The 19,265-nt window shown below is 36.0% G+C and overlaps 1 protein-coding gene across 1 annotated transcript in view; it reads left to right on the forward strand.

Moving 5' to 3' along the window:
* Positions 1-19,265, forward strand: part of ANO5 (anoctamin 5) — a 43,632-nt gene that overhangs the window by 9,080 nt on the left and 15,287 nt on the right. The window contains exons 6-10 of the mRNA XM_008055202.1: positions 6,523-6,674; positions 8,756-8,830; positions 9,225-9,447; positions 11,452-11,621; positions 12,271-12,368. Coding sequence (XP_008053393.1) covers positions 6,523-6,674; positions 8,756-8,830; positions 9,225-9,447; positions 11,452-11,621; positions 12,271-12,368 — 718 coding nt within the window. The remainder of the gene's footprint in view (positions 1-6,522; positions 6,675-8,755; positions 8,831-9,224; positions 9,448-11,451; positions 11,622-12,270; positions 12,369-19,265) is intronic.

The raw sequence follows: 19,265 nt of genomic DNA on the forward strand, positions 1-19,265 counted from the left end.
AAAGTTTTAAAAAATAAACAGATAATGTTGGAGCAAACATCTTTTTATGTTTGTACAGTTACTTTCTAGGAGTAAATTTTCAGCAAGTAAATTTCTAGGGAAAATCTATATTTGCAATTCTAACATTTTACTATGTATTTCAATATTGCCTTATGTAAAGTTTGCACCAACCTATATTTCCTTTTTTTTTTTTTTTTTTTTTGAGTTGGAGTCTCACTGTCTCCCAGACTGAAGTGCAGTGGCACACTCCCGGCCACCGCATCCTCCACCTGCTGGGCTCCGGTGATCCTTCCGCCTCAGCCTTCCAAGTAGCCAGAACTACAGGCACGTGCTACCACGACTGGCTAATTTTTTTGATTTATTGTAGAGATGAGGTCTCGCCAATTTGCCCAGGTGGGTCTCGAACCCGCAGGCTCAGGCAGTCCACTCACCTCGGCATCCCAAAATGCTGGGATTACAGGCTGAGCCACCAAGCCCGGCCACCAACCTATATTTCTACAAATATTGTATGCATTTTCCTGTGTTCCAATTCTGGATAAGCTAGGTGATTGACAATTATTTTTTGTCATTTACAATTTGATGGATGGGAATGCTATCTCATGATGGTTTCTGCTTGCAGTTACATGATCACAAATGAGATTGAACATGTTTCTAATATGTATTTGCCATTGGATCTTCTTGACTTTTGAAGTATTTGATTTTTATAATAATTCACAAGTACATTTGTATAATAGACTCAGTAGCCCATTGTCTGCCACAGAAATTGCAGTTATTTTTCAATTTATCATTTACATTTGATCCTGAACATACGCAATAGAAGTTTTAATATCTGTAACAGGTCATAACACGTTCCCTTATGTTTGTTCTTGTTTCCTGTGTTTCTTTAAAAAAATCATCCCTACTCCAAGATAATGTAAGGTGCTCACTCATAGTTTATTTCAGAAATTGAGTGATTTCATTTTTTTTTATATTTTAGCATAATTTGGCAAGTACTTTTTTAAGTTTCCACCCTGGGACTGGTGCTGTTCTAGACAATAAGGGATTTAAATATGCACATATGTGACTCTTGGGTTTAGGACACATTTTGTTAAATATATTTTTTTTAATTTTAGGGTACAGTTAAGGGTTAGGTATACAAATATCTGTTGTGCAGGTACCCTTATTGATGAGGTGTGCACCCCATTCCCCAGACAAATATTGACTACCATTAATCCCACCTCCCTGCCCCTCCCTACCCCGCCCCCCCATAGTTTCCCACCACTATCAATCCTTTTCTTATAGTATTACAGTAGTTGTTCAAGGTTCACTTATGAGTGAGAACATGTGATACTCAGATCTTTGTTTCTGTGAGAGATCACTCAGTATTATAAACTCTAATTCCATCCAGGTTGCTGCAAAATTCATGATTTTCTTCTTTTTTATGACTGCGTAATATTCCATTGTGTATATGTACCACATTTTTTAATCCAGTCCTCTTTTGATGGATTGGAAGAATCAACATTGTTAAGATGTCCATCTTGCCTAAGGCAGTCTACAGGATACTTTTGTAGTGTGCATGCCTTTATGATTATAATTGTTTATAAGCCAATACCATCACTGGATACTTGCTTCTTTAGACCAAATGCGATGGCTTCCATCTCTACAGTTCTAAGGCTAGATATATGCTATATATTCAGGTGTCTATTGGGTACATGAATAATGTAGATGCTAATTTTATTTTTCTGTTTGTGAAAAAGTTCAAGTCCTATTTAGTCTATAAGGCCTAAGCCAAGGGTCACTTTAATTTTTAGGAATCCTATTCAGGGAATGCCTCAATTCTGTGATTTTTCAACACTCATGTAGTCACAAGAAATCATTGGAACACTTTTGTTTTTAATACATATCTTTTCTGTTTCCTTAAAGCAGTCTTTTTGCTAACTATTATATACTATCATTAAGTTCTCTCACAATCCCATTTGGCCAGTTTTCTTATTTCTACTTCAGAATCACAAATTTTGAGACAAAAATGGTTTAACTACTTAGTGTATTTTTAAAATTTAGCGATATATGTATAACATCCAATCTATTGTGTAGTCATGGCAGCCAAATACTACTAAAATCTATTATAGTTGTTCTTTTGTAGTATAAAACAACAAGCAAATATTAAAATGTTGCTTAATTGTACTAAACTCTTGAAATTTTGTTCTATCTACTAACAATGCATCTACTACACATAGGGAGTAAAGAAATGAATAGAGAAAAAGCTCTTGCTTCATGAATTTCACAATCAATATTAGATGATAGAATGGATGCGCGTGTGAATTACGTGTTATTAAGAAAGTCACAATCTAATTGGGGTAGAATCGAAAGGCTATCTTCTTAGAAGTACATTTCAAGGGCTGAGAGATTGCAGAAGAGGACTGATTTCCCTTTGTTTTGGACTGGAAGAATTAATATGCCTTTTTGAGGAGACACGAAATTTGAGGAGTATTTTGTTGAAGGGAAAAAGTTGGACAATATTCCAAGGATAGGACAATGTGGGCTGAGGATTCGCTTCCAACAGACTAGCCTCTGTATTTTCAATGTCGTGAACTTTCTCAAAGAGTCGCTTTAAGCTGCGTTTTTTTATATTTTTTTGCTGACATCACTTCCTCTGGCACATTGCCACCCTTTCCTTCACAACTGTTTTCCTTATTTTTGTCAATACATTTGCCTTCACTAAGTTTGTCTGGCTGTATATATAAGGACCTCTTTTATATATTTATTTTTTTTTGAGTTGGAGTTTCACTCAGTCGCCCAGACTGGAATGCAGTGGCTGCTCCTGGCCACCGCAGCCTCGACCCACTGGGCTCTGGCGATCCTTCCACCTCAGCCTTTCGAGTAGCCAGAATTACAGGCGCGTGCTACCACGGCTGGCTGATTTTTGATTTATTGTAGAGATGAGGTCTCGCTGCCCAGACGGGTCTGGAACCCGCGGGCTCAGGCAATCCACTCACCTCAGCCTCCCAAAGGTGCGGGATTACAGGCTGAGCCACCGAGGACCTCTTAATGGTGACTATATCAGCAGTTCTTACAGTCAGGTATTTCTTCTGTCGTTCCATTTAGGTTTGACTTTAATTTCATTTGTAGTGTTATCACTTTTCATTTCTTTGCTGCACTTTCACCTTTGTTGACCAGTTTTATAGTTTAATTATGATTATGTGTTGTAAAATGTCACTTGAATTTATCATAGGCAAGGAAATAACACAAATACACACTTTTCTGTTTGTACATGAGCTTAATAACAGATGTGTAGTTATCAATCTGCAACAGACTTTAAAAAAGGTAATTTGATTGATCACTAATCATGATGCACATATGTTATTTATAAAATGATTTGTGGACTGAAGAGCTGACAGTAAAGTTTGTACTTTGTGCAATTGTTTACAGTTAACATACTATGGCAACTGAAAGTAGGGTCATCTTGTTGGGGGTTTAATGTTATTTAACAGATTTGGGGATACTGAAATTTATGCACATGGAATTACACAAAGCAATGATTGCCTGTGTTTCTAAATGTTTGCAGGAATTTAAAAATGAGCCATCCCGTGTTCATGGATTGGAACACTTAATATTGCTAAAAATGTCCATACTACTCAAAGCCATCTACAGATTCAATGCAATCTCTATCAAAACCCCAAAGGCACTGTTTACAGAAATAGAAAAGGCAATTTTAAAATTTGTGTGGAATCACAAAAGACCTGGAATAGCCAAATCTTGAAAAAGAAAAAAAAAAAAGAAGCTGAAATAATCACATTTCTTGATTTCAGAGTATATTATAAGCCTGTGTTAATGAAAACAGTATGATACCAGCATAAAGAGAGACATATAGACCAATACAATAGAGTAGGGAGTCCAGAAATAAATCCATGCTTGTGTAGTCAACCGATCTTTCACAAGGATGCCAAGAATACACAATGAAGAATTGATATAGGGACACATATCATCAACAAGTGGTGTTAGGAAACTTGGACATGCACAAGTAAAATAATGTAATTGGACCTTTATCTTACAATATACACAAAAGTTAACTCAAATAGATTAAATACCTACACATAAGACCAGAACCTGTCAAACTTTTGGAGGAAAACTTCAAGGATAGATTCATGCTTGGTCAGGCAATTATTTCATGGATATAACACCAAAGGCATAGGCAATAGAAATAAAAACAAGTGAGACTGAATCAAAAAGCAAAGGAGACAATCAGCAGAATGAAAAGGCAACCTGCGGAATGGGAGAAAATATTTGCAAGCTATTAATCTGATAATTATCACTCAAAAGGAAAAAAAAACAAACACCATCTCATAACCTGATTAAAAAACATGCGAAGGACTTGAATTGATGTTTCTTAAAAGAAAACATACAAATGGCCAACAGGTATATGAAAAAGTGCTTAGTGTCACAAATCATCAGGAAAATGCCAATCAAAACCATAATGAGATCTCACCTCCCACTTGTCAAAATGACTATCATGAAAAAAAAAAAAAGACACCAAATGTTGGTGAAGATATAGAAAATTTAGAACCTTTACACACTGTAGATAGGAATGCAAAATGGTATAGCTGCTATGGAAATTCCTTAAAAAATTAAAAATAGAACTGCCATATGATGCTACCATCCCATTTCTGGGGTAATATTCAAGATAATTGAAAGCAGGATCTCAAAGCTATATGAACACTCCAATGTTCATTGCAGCACTATTTACAATAGCCAAGATGTGGAAACAAGAGAAATGCCTATGAAGAGATGACTGGATAAAGAAACTGCATACAATGAAATAATATTTAGCTTTTTTTAAAATAGAAAATTCTGCAATATGTGACTCTATGGATCAAACTTGAGGACATTATGCTCAATGAAATAAGTTAGTCACAGAAAGAGAAACAGTGTGTAATTCTACTTATCTGAGGTATGTAAGACAGTTAAATTTATGGATCCAAAGAGTAGAATGTAGGTTACCTGGGTCTAGGGGATTAGGGAATGAGGAGTTACTAAACAATAATCAATGGGCATAAAGTTTCAATTAAACAAGATGAATAAACTTGAGAGATCTGTACAACATTGTACCTATAGTTAACAATAATGAATTGTACACTTAAAAATTTACTAAGAGGTTAAGTCAATTGTGAAGTGTTCTTACAACTTAATACATTTTAATACATGTAAGCAAATATATGCATGAGCAAATGAACAAACAAAAACTAGCAGTCAGGTGATAGATATATTTGCACTGGAAAGGATATACGTCGGAAGCTGAGAGAGCAGCTAGACAATTATAATAATACTTAAAGAAAGATAAATTAGGACTTCAAAGTGTACATATAGTTCCTTACAATTACTTAAAAGATAGAATGTGAGTCAGAAGAAAACTTTAAAAGTTGAATTTCTGTAGGAGATAAAATTAAAAGTCAATATTGATTGTGTTTCTACTCTATTTTGAGATATAAACCCAATAAAAAGGCACGCATATGTCCACATGAAGAAGAATTTTCACAGCAGTATTATTTCTAATAGGAAATACCTGGAAAAACCTCAAATGTCCATCTACACAAGAATAGATCACTAAAACTGTGATTTAATCATACAATGGAATATCATACATCAATAAAAAGAAATGAACTTTTGCAACAAAGAAAATTAAACAAAAAAAGTTTGACACAAACTTGTATGATATTTATATAAAGTTCAGAGACTGGCAAAGATATTCTGTAATATTAGAAGCTAGGGAACTATTTATTTTTATCTCTTAGAAGAGTCATGAGGGAGGGTTTCCAGGGCAGCTCATGTTCTATTTTTTGATTTAATATTGGTGCCAATTACATGGTGTGTTTATTTTGTGAATATTCTTTGAATTGTACATTTGTGTTTTATATACCTTTCTGTAAATATGTTATTATTCAATTTGAAAATATATACATATACACATATTCAAGTTGAAGATATATATATACACATATATACATAATATGAGCATGTATATGTGTGTGCATATAAAAGACAGAAAGAGAAATTACGCTGGGGGAAGGCTCTTATGCTTTTGTTAAATATGCTTCATAAATAACATTTCTCTAAACTTGAGAAAGTGATACAATGACTTGAATGATTTCAGTAAAAGATACATGCTGCAAAAAAATCTGTGTTCAGTAAAAACTAAAGTCAAATTATACTTCAAATTATCTGAGTAAAGAGAACAAAGTACTGTGTCTGAAAAAAAATATATGTATATACATATATATATTTGTTTGCTGCTTGGAACACTGAGAAATGAATTTAAATTTTTGCATGTGAGTTATTTTAATGTTATTGCACAATATCATGCCAACATTACTAAGTAATAATTTTTCATCAAACATAACGGTGATAGAATAGCCATCTGAAATACATGAACCATCCTGCAACCAAAGTGATTAATGAGATGAGTAGAAAAATAAAGGTAACTTTCTTATTCGCTTTATTTTTCCTTCTCTTGATTATGCTTGGTTGTGTGTACTCATTTGTCTGCAGTCACATTATTCTTGAAGTTTTGGAAACGGCGACAAGCCAGACTGGAATACGAGTGGGACATGGTGGACTTTGAAGAGGAGCAGCAGCAGCTTCAGCTGAGACCTGAATTCGAAGCTATGTGTAAACACAGGAAAATGAATCCCATGACGAAGGTAGCTTAGAGAATCTGAGATGGACAGCAAATCTCAATGGACACAGTGCCATAGGTTACTATATAATGATAATGATGTGGATCATCATAATGAGATTTTTATTTGCCTTTAAAGTGTTCTCCAACATATAAATCAGATAAACACCTTTAGTTGTTTCTACTCTATACATATATTTATATGCTATTTTATAGGTATGTATATGAAAATTTTCACACACATGCAAAAGTAGATACAAAAATATAATTAATGCTACCTGAGAAAAAAAGAAAATGGAAAATAGTGTGTAGGCGGTGGGCTTTGCATATAAATAGACATGGAAAGGATACTATCTTAATATGCAAAAATTAAATTGTAGTTGTAGTAGGGTGACAGTCTTATTCATGATTATTTTATTTTTCTAAATTTTTAATTCAAATTGTCTCTTAAATGATTATGGTGGGAATCATTGCATTGGTGCTGGGGGAGGGGGAATGTCTAGATTTTAGGATCCTTAACTGGCAAACTGGCTGTATGTTTTTGACAGAGTCATTTGACTTCTTGGCACCTTACTTGTGAAAACGGAAGAAACTTGGTCTTCAAAGATCAGAATCTTGGCTACACATATTCAGAGCCCTTATTTTCCAATAATCTATAATCACTATGTTACTGTTATTTAAAGGAGAGTAGAGTATGTCTCAAATGCAATAACTTCAGTAGAATTCCTGACCCTGTCCAGGACACTATTCTTGCAGTCCTTAACTCTCAAAATTCTTTTTCACAGGTAGACATTCACTAAGCATTGATTAAGTTGCATTAAAAGATCTCAGTAAAAAAACCGTAAATGAATAAAGGAGAAAAACAACTCAGAAATACATTAACAATTAGTTAGCAGTTTGAAATTAAGAAAAGATATTGACATAATAATGACATGATGCTTATATTGCTATTTCATGAGATAAAAAAATAAAACCAAATTGGGCTTATTGTATGTGCCAAAAAGTAACAGGAAAAAAAAGTGTATTGAATGCTTACATTTGAAAGTAGTTGAAAAGTAATATGCATTGATTCACTGTGAGTCACCCATTTCACGTAACTTTAATGACTTGGAAATCAAGAGGCAGAGTATTTTTTTTTCCTATTTGACTGGCAATTCTTCTTTACTGTTTAAATATAACCCAAACTGTCACAACCAAGTCTGCTTAGGAAACACACATATGAATGGACAAACACATGTACACACACAAAAAGGTATACACAGGCATGAATACACATTTAATGTGCACACATGAACACGTGAACAGGATCACATATAGGCACCCATACCTACACATCTATACAACTTGTATAGATCTATACACATCTACAGAACCACACATCCTGAGGTTCTGTAGAGCTCTTAAATAGCCCACTCTGCCTGTTCAGAATTCTGTTTGCATTCAGGTCACCCTGAAAATCCTTAAAATGTGAAAATCTTTATATGTTATAGAATTAACTGATTTAAATTTCCACTGACAACTATTTTTTTAATGGCTTTTTACTTCTTTTATGCAAAATCTACTTACCTCTTGATGTAGCTAAGATTGTCAGCTGACATAATATCTTTTATTAATGGCTCTTGAAGCCTGAAGGTGGAAAAGTCTGGGCTCCTAAACTATGTGGAAGAAAACAGCTTATGCTATAAATATTTTTTTAAAGTACTCAATTTAACATGCAGAAAAATTATAAAGGAATGCCATGGCATTTAATTCAATTAGAATAATATTAGACATCATTAACCCTCATAAAGCATGTTTATCCAAGTAGCATCCTTCAGTATTTGACTCTGTTTCCTGTCTGCCAGGCCCTAAATACCATAATTCAACACTCAAGAAATAGTGTGTATTTATTCTGCCTCATATCATGTGTAAGATATCTCATCTAGGAGGGTTGAAGTTTTCTACTTTAAGGGAAGGAGCCATTTTCAGAATGTAGCTTTCCATGAGCTATGTGGATCTTTTTGGGAAGCTTCTGTTTCAACTGGTTTCTATGATTTTGACTATTGCTTAAAGTCTCAACTTTGAGGCTATATTTCCAAATTTTATGTGTTTTCTTCAATATTATAGGAGATGGAACCTTACATGCCTCTACATGCTCGTATACCATGGTACCTTTTTTCAGGAGCCACAGTGACATTATGGGTGAGCATTTCTTTAAAAACTGTTCATTTCTTTAACAGGCAACTAAGTAGTTTCATCTGCAGTGCTTCTTGAGTCCCTCCCTCCCCTTGCTTTCTCTGGCCTCTTTATATTTTCATTATAGCTCTTGTAGAAAATAAACTGTAATTTGTATGCATTTTCCATAATTGAACTTTGGGAAAAGATCTAGGGAAAAAGGAGTGCTTTACCTTACAGTTTCCCCCCTCCCACCTCCCGCCTCAATAAGATTTCATTGTCAATGTTTTAGATCTGTATGAAGACTTCAGAGTCAAGGTTTTAGATCTATATTAAGATTTCATAGTCAATGTTTTAGATCTGTATGCAACCACAGATATACAGAGACCCAAGTAACCAACTCTTTGTTTCCCTTCCTTAGATGGCTCTTGTCATCTCCAGTATGGTAGCTGTCATTGTGTACCGCCTGTCAGTCTTTGCTTCTTTTGCTAGATTCATGGAAAGTGCTGAATCCTTAAAGAATGTGAAAAGTTTCTTTACTCCTCAGATAGCCACATCACTCACAGGATCGTGCTTGAACTTTATTGTCATCATGATCTTGAATTTCTTTTATGAGAAGATATCTGTCTGGATTACAATAATGGGTAAGTGGGCCAATCAGTCATGTAATTTTGAAGAAGGATTTATACCAATACTATGCATCCATTTTGGATTACCTCTCAGGAATTTCATTATCGAATGGCACATTTTAAGGTAGTTTTGCTCTGTAGGTAGTCCCATAGCCTGGTGCATCAGAATTACCTGAGAACAACATTTGGGTTCATTATAATGGAAGGAGAAACAAGAAATGAACAAAAAGAATTTGGACACTAGATCTTTTTGAGAATGCTTGTCTTAATCCTCTCTTGATGGGGTTAGTCAAATCTTAAGTAAAATCCTCACTTTACTCAAGACCCAGGTAATTTGTATTATATTTCATGTGTATGGTTTAAAGAAGGTATTTGATTTTGGAAACCATCATGAGAAAAGCAGAACCATCAACTCCTACTAAATAAATCTATAACTGAGTGCTTTCTTTCCAGTTGCAATTTCTTATAACTTGGATTATTTTCTTGTTAAAATATTAAAATGTATCCTAAAGCCATAAGGGGAAGTGAAAGGAGTCACAGGTGACATGAAAGATTCGGTCAGCAGAAGAGCACAGGGCACAGTTGTTTCTGGTCTTGTCCTTGGCAAGTTAACAATAAGTCAACTCAAAGCCTTTTCTCTGAGTGCTCTTTCCAGTGTTCAAGCTCCTCTGAATCTGTGCACTGGCATCTCGCCTGTGTTGAACAAAAAGAACACATTATTCACTTAGCACTGGGATGGGCACTGAGATACAGCTTTCATTATGTACTATCCTCAAATTTGGAATTCTCTTGATTTTACTTCTCTCTGCTGGCAACAGCAAGAAAATCACAGCAGATAACTGCACTTAAGAAGTCACAGTTTTCCTCAGTGAGAAAAATAACTCAAGTTCACAGTAGAGATTTTGTAGGAATACAGCTAAATTTGTACTTAAATGGGGGAGTTATCTGTATCTTTAGAATATTGTGTGTTACTGTTCCAGTATTTTCAAAAATATTGTAGATTTGGCTGGGTCAGCTTATACTACTGGGACATTATCAACTCAGAAAAACATACTGCCTTACTCTCTTATGCTTTATGATGCTCTACTGTGGTGTGAACAGAATTTACTATTCTCTCTCTCTCTCTTTGAGTTGGAGTCTCACTCTGTCACCCAGGCTGGAATGCAGTGGCACTCATGGCCACCGCAGCCTCAACCTGCTGGGTTTAGGTGATCCTTTCACCCTAGCCTTCCAAGTAGCTGGAACCACAGGTGTGCACCACCACGTCTGGCTGATTTTTGATTTATTGTAGAGGCAAGGTGTCGCCAAGTTGCCCAGGCTGACCTCAAACCTACGGTCTCAGGCAATCCTCTTGCCTCCACCTCCCAAAGTGCTGGAATTACAGGCGTGAGCCACCATGCCTGGCTAGAATCTACTATTTTCTTTTCTTTGGAATTCATAAAATGAAAGATCATGATCATGCATTTTAAATAAAGGAGAGGGAGCTTGTGTACTATTTCTTCTGCCATTTGTCATCACATTGCTTTCAAAATTAATATAGCCATTTAATTCATGAGAGAGAAGCACAATTCAGTTAGAAATCATCCCTGCCCTTGACATGAGCTCACTTAGTTTAAACCTAATTGTAAGCAGATAACAGAGAGAGAAAGCTATGACATGTTTCTGAGATAGCACATAGTGTGTTGGGCCTGCATAAGGCTGGTCTCCAGTCTTGGGTGGGTTTGAATTCCACATCCGGACTGTGTGACTCCTCCCATAAGTATTCTATTTCTCTGAATGTGATAATGACTGTTTCCTAGGCTTTTCCAGTGGTTAGATTAATACAAAGTGTCCAGCAGAAAGCCTAAAACAAAATCCATTGTTACTTAATATTGCTCTAATTTTACCAGAGTCTCTCAGAACGATATAACTTGATGTCCATTTGCCCTGAGGAATACAAAGTTCAAGAAGAAACAGGAAGGTGCGTTAAACCTTAATTTCTTTCTTTCTTTCTTTCTTTTTTTTTTTTTTACTTGTCAGAAATTCCTCGAACTTACCAGGAGTATGAGAGCAGTCTTACCTTGAAAATGTTCCTGTTTCAGTTTGTAAATTATTACTCGTCCTGCTTCTACGTAGCTTTCTTTAAAGGGAAGTTGGTGGGCTACCCCGGAAAATACACCTATATGTTTAATGCATGGAGGAGTGAAGAGGTAAGAATTTCCTTGAGAGATGAGTTCTATATCTTCAATAAGTCAACATTAACTGAATACTTTCTGCGTGCCCAGCACTAACTCAAATATTAACAAGTTGTGGCTGGACTAGACACAGGTGTAGTTCACAGAGAGCTTTGTCCACAGCTTAGCCCTGCCATGTGGTGAACTTTCCAGTTTATTTCAGAAAATAAGTTATTGTGTGCCAATGACTTGGTAGTGAAATATTAACTATGAAATAAGTAAGTTCTGCCTTTTTGAATGCTGCCTGCACAGGAAGAAATATTTCTGGAGAAAAAGTTCCACTATAGGTTATAAAGTTAGGCCAGATAAGTGGCTTCCAGATTTCATGGAGAGTATACCAACTTCCAACCCTAACCCTGACATAAAAATTCAGAGTTTTTTTTAAAGGGGGAGACCCAGAAATCTGTGTGTTTAACAATCTGTAGATGAATCTAATGTAGCCAACCTGGCCTGGGTCTGTAGTCATGTTTGGAAGTATTGGGCTAAATATCTCTTTAATCCTTTTAGTATCTCTTTCAATCAAAGTATGGAGATTCAGATCTTACAGTTGAGGGTTTCTTTTAGTTGTTGCAAAATTCTGTCTTTCACCATTCACTTCTTTTTCTCCCCTCTTGCTTCTGAGTAGTGTGATCCTGGAGGATGTCTTGTAGAACTGACGACCCAACTGACCATAATAATGTTCGGGAAACAGATTTTGGGAAACATTAAAGAAGCTATTTATCCGTATGTATGATTGACAAGTTTTTAAAATTTGATTTAACTACCCATGAGAGATTTTCTCTGAGAGAGGATAGATTTTTCTAAAATTATCATGGCACCTTTGTTAGGAAATATTTAAGCCAACAAAAGACTTCATTTTTTATCAGCAATGAACATTGCATTAAAGTATTACAGGGCTTTTATTTTTGTTCAGGTTTTGGTTTCATGGCTAGCAAATTTTTAAAAAATTATATTGATAGATAATAATTATTTATGAGATAAAATGTAATGTTCTGAATATAGACTTTTAAATATTTAACTGTTGCTGTAATAAAAATGAGGGGAAAGTAGTTATTTCTGTCTCATATGATGATTTCACTGTGAAATTTAAATGTTATATTCTCTGTAGATTACATGTTGCATATTATTATACATGTCACAGATTACTAAAAGTTGAACTGTGTAAAAATATCTATGTACTATGTCATCTTGGCATAAAAATTGGTTGCAAGTGAAATGATGCCAATACATTGAAAAGAATACTCTCTGATCCAAAAAATAGCAATAATTAATACACCTAAAAAGAAAACTAAAATGCCAGTTGATCTCAAATATTAGGTGAACATTCTCATGGATTAAAATAGAAAGAGTATAAAGTCATAATTCTGTGTTCCTGCAGGACTCTTAGGAAATGATGGGGTCAGGGTTTGGCATCTTCAGTATAATGTGGAATAAAAGTATTCCATTTAAGCCAGAGGACTGGCAAGTTTAGATGGAATTAAAGCCAGGGATTGGGCTTATTCTAGTGTTTATGAAAGACGATTAAAAATATGCTCCCTGTCAACATACACAAAGTTTCATAGTGCTACTAGGATTCTATTTCATGAGCTGATAAAGGAGGAACCTGGGCTTATCCTTACAAGGGGTAATAGACTTGAGTCAGGCCTTTTTTTAGTTTTGTGACTAGACATACCACATCCCTAAAGGAAATAACACCAAACAATTATTTGAAGTCCTAGCACTTGAATGAAAATCCAGGGACAGAATACAGGCAGTCCCTAAACCAAACACAGAAAGGAGGATAAATATGCAAGAGGAGGGAGATGGACAAACTGAGTAAATAAAAGAATTAAACACACACACACACACATCCCCATATCCACACCCACACACACACCCAAGGGAAAATTATATATGCAGGGGTAGGAGACAGACAAACAGACCGGGTAGGGTAGATGAAATATTTTTTTAAAAAAGCAATAAAAAAAAACCTAAGCTTGCCTACAAATCAAAATTCTAAAATATATAATGAGATTTAATGCTACAAAGGCTGTTAACAAAATCGCTGATTAGAATGTGACCTTACTATAGCTGATGATTCTAACTAGAAGATTCTGGCAAACCCCTTAAAAAAAAATGTATGTTAACAATACTAACACCATAAGGGAAGGTGATACTGTCATTAAAAAGGATCAGTAAATAGTGAGGCTGAACATGTTTTCATGTATCAGTTGGCTGCTCATATGTCTTATTAGAGTCTATAATAGAGAGTGCTCTATCACAGAAACAAAGAACTGAGTACCACATGTTCTCACTCGTAAGCAGTCCTTGAACAATTATAATACTATAAGAAAGGGATTGGTAGCAGTGGGAAATGACCAGAGGAGGGGGAGGACACACATCATCAACAAAGGTACCTACATAATGACCATTTGTGTACCTGACCCTGAATTATACCCCCCATTTAAAAAGAAAAAAATCATGCATGTGACACTGTTTAAAAAAAAGGATCAGTAAATAAATAAAAACTGACAGAAATGGAACAAAAATAGATGAATATGAAAAGGAATCAATTATATAATCAATTGATGAATGAGTTTGTAAATTGGAAAATAGTACTGAGAAATTCTCATATTGTACAGGGCAACACAGAGACTGAATTTTTTAAAAAAGTAAAGTAACAGTAGGTTAGATGAACAGTCTTCCACATTAAGCTACTAGTAGTTCCAAAAAATAGTAATTAAGTTAATGGTGGAGAAAAAAATTATTCGAGTAGATCATTCCTTAAAATTTTCCAGAAATGAAGAAAACCATGAGTTTCAGAAATGAAAATGAATTCTGAGTATAAGGCAAGGTATGTAGAATTAAATTCACACCCACATTCATTATGGTGAGGCTACAGAACATCAAAAATACACCGACAGTCTTTAAAATCTATCAGAAGAGCCAGGTGCGTTAGCTCAAGTCTGTAATCCCAGCACTTTGGGAGGCCCAGGAGAGAGGATTGCCTGAGCCCAGGAGTTCGAGCCTAGGGGTTGTGAGACCTCGTCTCTACGATAAACCAAAAAATTAGCCAAGCTTAGTGGTGTGTACCAGTAGTTTCACCTACTTGGAAGGCTGAGGCAGAAGGATCACCTGAGCCCAGCAGGTGGAGGCTTCAGTGGCCGTAAGCATGCCACTGCACGCCAGCCTGGGTGATGGAGTAAGACTCCAACTCAAAACAACAACAACAACAACAACAAAACTATCAGAAGAAAAGATGAACTATCTTCAAAGGAATGCCATCTATGCTATTAACACATTTCTTATTAATAGCATTAATGACCAGAAGACAGTAGAACATTTTTAAGGTTCCGAGTGAAGAGAATATTCACTTTAGATTTCTAGAACCAGGTTACCTGCTATTTAAAATGCAGGTAAAATAAAGATATTTTTAAACATAAAAAGATTAACAGAGTTTGCATTTATATAGAACCTCATGGAAAGTTCTACTTGATCAAGAAAACAAAGTATAAGTATAGGAAGCAAGGAACATAGGTGAGCACAGAATTTGTTAACTCTAAAAAAAAAGTGTTTTGGTATGAATCTAAAAGTCATATACTAAAAAATCTAGGTAAAATAAATTTAGAAAAACCATATAATTGGAGAGAACTATCATGTTCATGGTCAATTATTCCCAAATTTATATATATTCTTATTGTTATTCTAATCAAAATGTCAACAGGAGTTTGTAGGTATAAAGTGGATTCTAAACTTTACCTGGAAGGACAGCAAATTCAAATAACCAAACTGAGTGTCATCAAAGAAAATTTGATTTTAAAACCTACTATAAAATTACATTAATCAAGATAGGGTGGGATTCTTGAAGGGATAGTTATAATGATCAGTGAAACAGAGTAGAGATTATAGAAACAGATACTCTCTAGATACTGCAACTGGGTGTCATGGCTCACACCTATAATCTCAGCACTTTGAGATTCCTGGACTCAAGCCCAGGAATTTGAGACAGCCTGGGGAACATAGGGAGACCTTGTCTCTACAAAAAAAAAATACGAGTGTGGTGGCATGTGCCTTTAGTCCTATCTACTTGGGAGACTAAATTACTCATACTCAGAATTGAATTGGAAGGATTGCCTGAGCCCATGAGGTTGAGGCTACGGTGATCCATGATTGTGCCACTGCACTGCAGCCTGGGTGACAGAGAAAGACTCCAACTCAAATTTAGGGGGAAAAAAAAGAAGAAGAAGAGGAAATTATATAGATTGCAGAAATTTGTCATCTACAGAAATTTGGCCATTTTATTTTGGACAGAGGTACAAAAACAATTCATTGAAGAAAAATAGTACTTTTATCAAATGGTGTTGGAACAATTGGACATTTGCATGCAAAATAATGAAACTACTCATAAACAGTACATTTCATTCAAAAATTAACTCAGAATGGGTCATAGATGAAAAAACTGTTCTTAAGAAAGCAAGGAAGTAACTATTATAAAATTTAAGATAATGGCTACTGATACAGAGCTGCTGGAATTTCTATCAAAGTTTTCTTTCTTAAGGGACCTATTTTCCATTGCTGCCAGAGACCAGCTCCAGCTGGGTTCAGGGTACCCCAAAGGTGGAGATGGCATCGGCGATTGGGGGGAAGAAGAGAGAAAGAAAGAGACTGGACTCCAGTCTAGTGCAGAAGCGATGTGTGTTATTGGGAATTGCAACGGGTCTTTTATACACAAAGTCAGATGTGGGAGGGGCATTCCCCATCCACCAGATGTTCTTTCAGGTATAATCCCATAACCTAATCCATGAAACCTTAATTCATGACTACCTTTAAACCCTTTTCGTACTGTCTATAAACCCTTTTAATATTGCCTATAAACCCTTTTTGTACTAATACCAAGTTAAACAATTCTATACAGACTTAAGTACTTACTTTACAAACTAAATGTTTGGAATGTGGCCCAGTCCAAAGTTCACAGTGGGCTACCTGCAACTATCCCAGCCGCATTCTTTCAACAAAATGGCTGTCTTCTAAAACTATATTCTACAATTTACACCTTCAATAAATCCTAAGATCATGACCCAGAAACCTGTCACCAATACTAAGGCTCTTAGATGTGACATGAGTTTGAATTATAAGTTGTGTGAAAGCCAAAACTGCAGTTTGTGAAAGAATGGGAGCAATGAGCTTCTAAAGTTAGCTTGTGTTCTTCCCAATCTCAGAGAGTTTCCATGTTTTGAGCTCACAGGAGCTTAATCTGGTTAGTGCTGAGTAGAAAGGGGGAGGAAATGGGGTCAATAGCTCCCGAACGCATCCTAGTGGTCTCAGGGTTAACAGCCCTTCCTGATCCCTAACGCTCAGTGGGCCTCCATGGCCGGCTCCCAACACATTGTGACTGCAATTATAGCATGCCCATCTGTCTGAGAGTGTCTCCAAAATTCAGATGTTTATTTTCTCTTCATCATTTTTTTTTCTCTTTGTGTTCCAGTTTGAATATAAGCAGTATATAGATGTTCCTTTTTTCTTTTTTTGAGTTGGAGTCTTACTCTGTCAACCAGGCTGGAGTACCATGGCACACTCACGGCTTCCCCAGCGTCGACCTGCTGGGCTCCGGCGATCCTTCCGCCTCAGCCTTCCAAATAGCTGCAACTACAGGCGCACACTACGCCGGCTAATTTTTGATTTACTATAGAGATGAGGTCTCACCAAGTTGCCCGGGCTGGTCTCAAACTCACCGGCTCAGATAATCCACTCACCTCGGCCTCCCAAAGTGCTGGGATTACAGGTTGAGCCACCGAGCCCACCACGCCCTCCTTTTTTAAAAAAAAAAAGCAGGATTTATTGAGGGCAGAAAAGCTCCCTCAGTGGGAGAAGACCCAAAGGGGTTGCCAGATGTTTCTTTTAATACACATTGCTAGAATACTTCATATTGTCCTATTTATTGATTTTTGCTAATTTGGAAATAGAAGTTTCTCATTTTAGTCTTATTTTTCATTTTCCTGGTTAAAAACCTAAATAAACATTATTTGGTCATATTTGTTTTCTTTTTTAAGAAAATACTTGTTCACATTGTTTAACCATTTTCTTACTTGGCAGTTTATCTTTTTCTAAGTATTTGTACTAATACTTTACAATTTCCACTTACTGTTTTTTGTCTGGTTTTTGATTGTATGTGTTGGAAATATTTTATTTCAACACAAATTTTAACTTGTCATTTTTTCATAGAATATTTAGGTCATGATTTATTAGCCTCAGCATTATTGATATCTTGGACCAGATAGTTCTTTGTTGAGGAATAGAGAAGACTAACCTTTGCGTTGTAGGCAGCATCCTTGCATTCTGTCCACTAAATACCAATCACTCACCACCTCCAGAGTTGTCCAAAAACAACTCCAGACATTGAAAATGTACCCTTTGTGGGCAAAATTACTCTCAGCCGGGAGACACTGCTTTAGATGGACAAAAGTACATAATCTTAGTATGGTAGACTATATCCATTTTTCTTATGTGGGTTAGCATTTTAAAAGTCTTGTTTAAGAGCTCCTTTCCGGGACTGGCAGTGGCCAGAAACTGCAGTGAGGGGAGTACACATAACATTAATAAGTGTACCTGATCTCAAACCAGGCGAAACTACAGGTGTGCGCTACCACTCCTGGCTAATTTTTAAAAGTTATTTATTGTAGAGATGAGGTCTTGCCAAGGTACCCAGAACTGGTCTCGAACCCGCAGGCTCAGGCAATACATTCACCTCGTTCTCCCAAAGTGCTGGGATTACGGATTGAGCCACCGAGCCCGGCCACTTGTAAACTTTTTAATATATTTTAGCATTATTATCTTTCACTTTCAAATTCTTAATATGTATGGGGAGGATTTTTATGTATTATGTGAGACAATGGTCTACATATGTGTATAGCTATATATGTAAATTATATGTATAAATCATCATATTATTATTTATTCAAAAGTCCCTCATTCTGCTGTCTGTGATCTACAATACCATTTATACTATATACCAAACTCAGAGCCATTTCTAGTTCACCATTCCAGAATTTGTCTATCCTTATACCAAAACTACAGTCGCTTAATACAGCTTTATAATAAGTTGCTATCTGGTGAGGCAAGTTTTATAAACTTGTTCTTCAATTATAGGACTGTCTTGACTTTTCTTGGTCTTTTGCCTTTCTGTATTAATTTTTAGAAACACTTTGTCAGATTTCACATAGAAAAATATTTTGGTTTGTTGATTGAAATTACATTTTACTTGTTTCAATATAAAAACTTGATTTTTTTTTTTTTTTGAGTTGGAGTCTCACTCTGTCACCCAGACTGGAGTGCAGTGCGTGCTCCCGGCCACCGCAGCCTCGACCTGCTGGGCTCCAGCGATCCTTCCGCCTCAGCCTTCCAAGTAGCCGAAATTACAGGCATGTGCAACGACGCCTGGCTGATTTTTTGATTTATTATAGAGATGAGGTCTCGCTGTCCAGGCACGTCTCGAACCCGCGGGCTCAGGCAATCCACTCACCTCAGCCTCCCAAAGGCACGGGATTACAGGCTGAGCCACCGAGACTGGCAACTCTTTTTTTTTATATTGCCAGATCTTCTTTATGAACATTTATTTTGAGCTTTAATATCTTCAAATAAAGA

The sequence above is a fragment of the Carlito syrichta genome, unplaced genomic scaffold (genome assembly GCF_000164805.1).
Source record: "Carlito syrichta isolate Samal-C Ts95f unplaced genomic scaffold, Tarsius_syrichta-2.0.1 Scaffold301773, whole genome shotgun sequence".
NCBI classification, from domain to species: domain Eukaryota; kingdom Metazoa; phylum Chordata; class Mammalia; order Primates; family Tarsiidae; genus Carlito; species Carlito syrichta.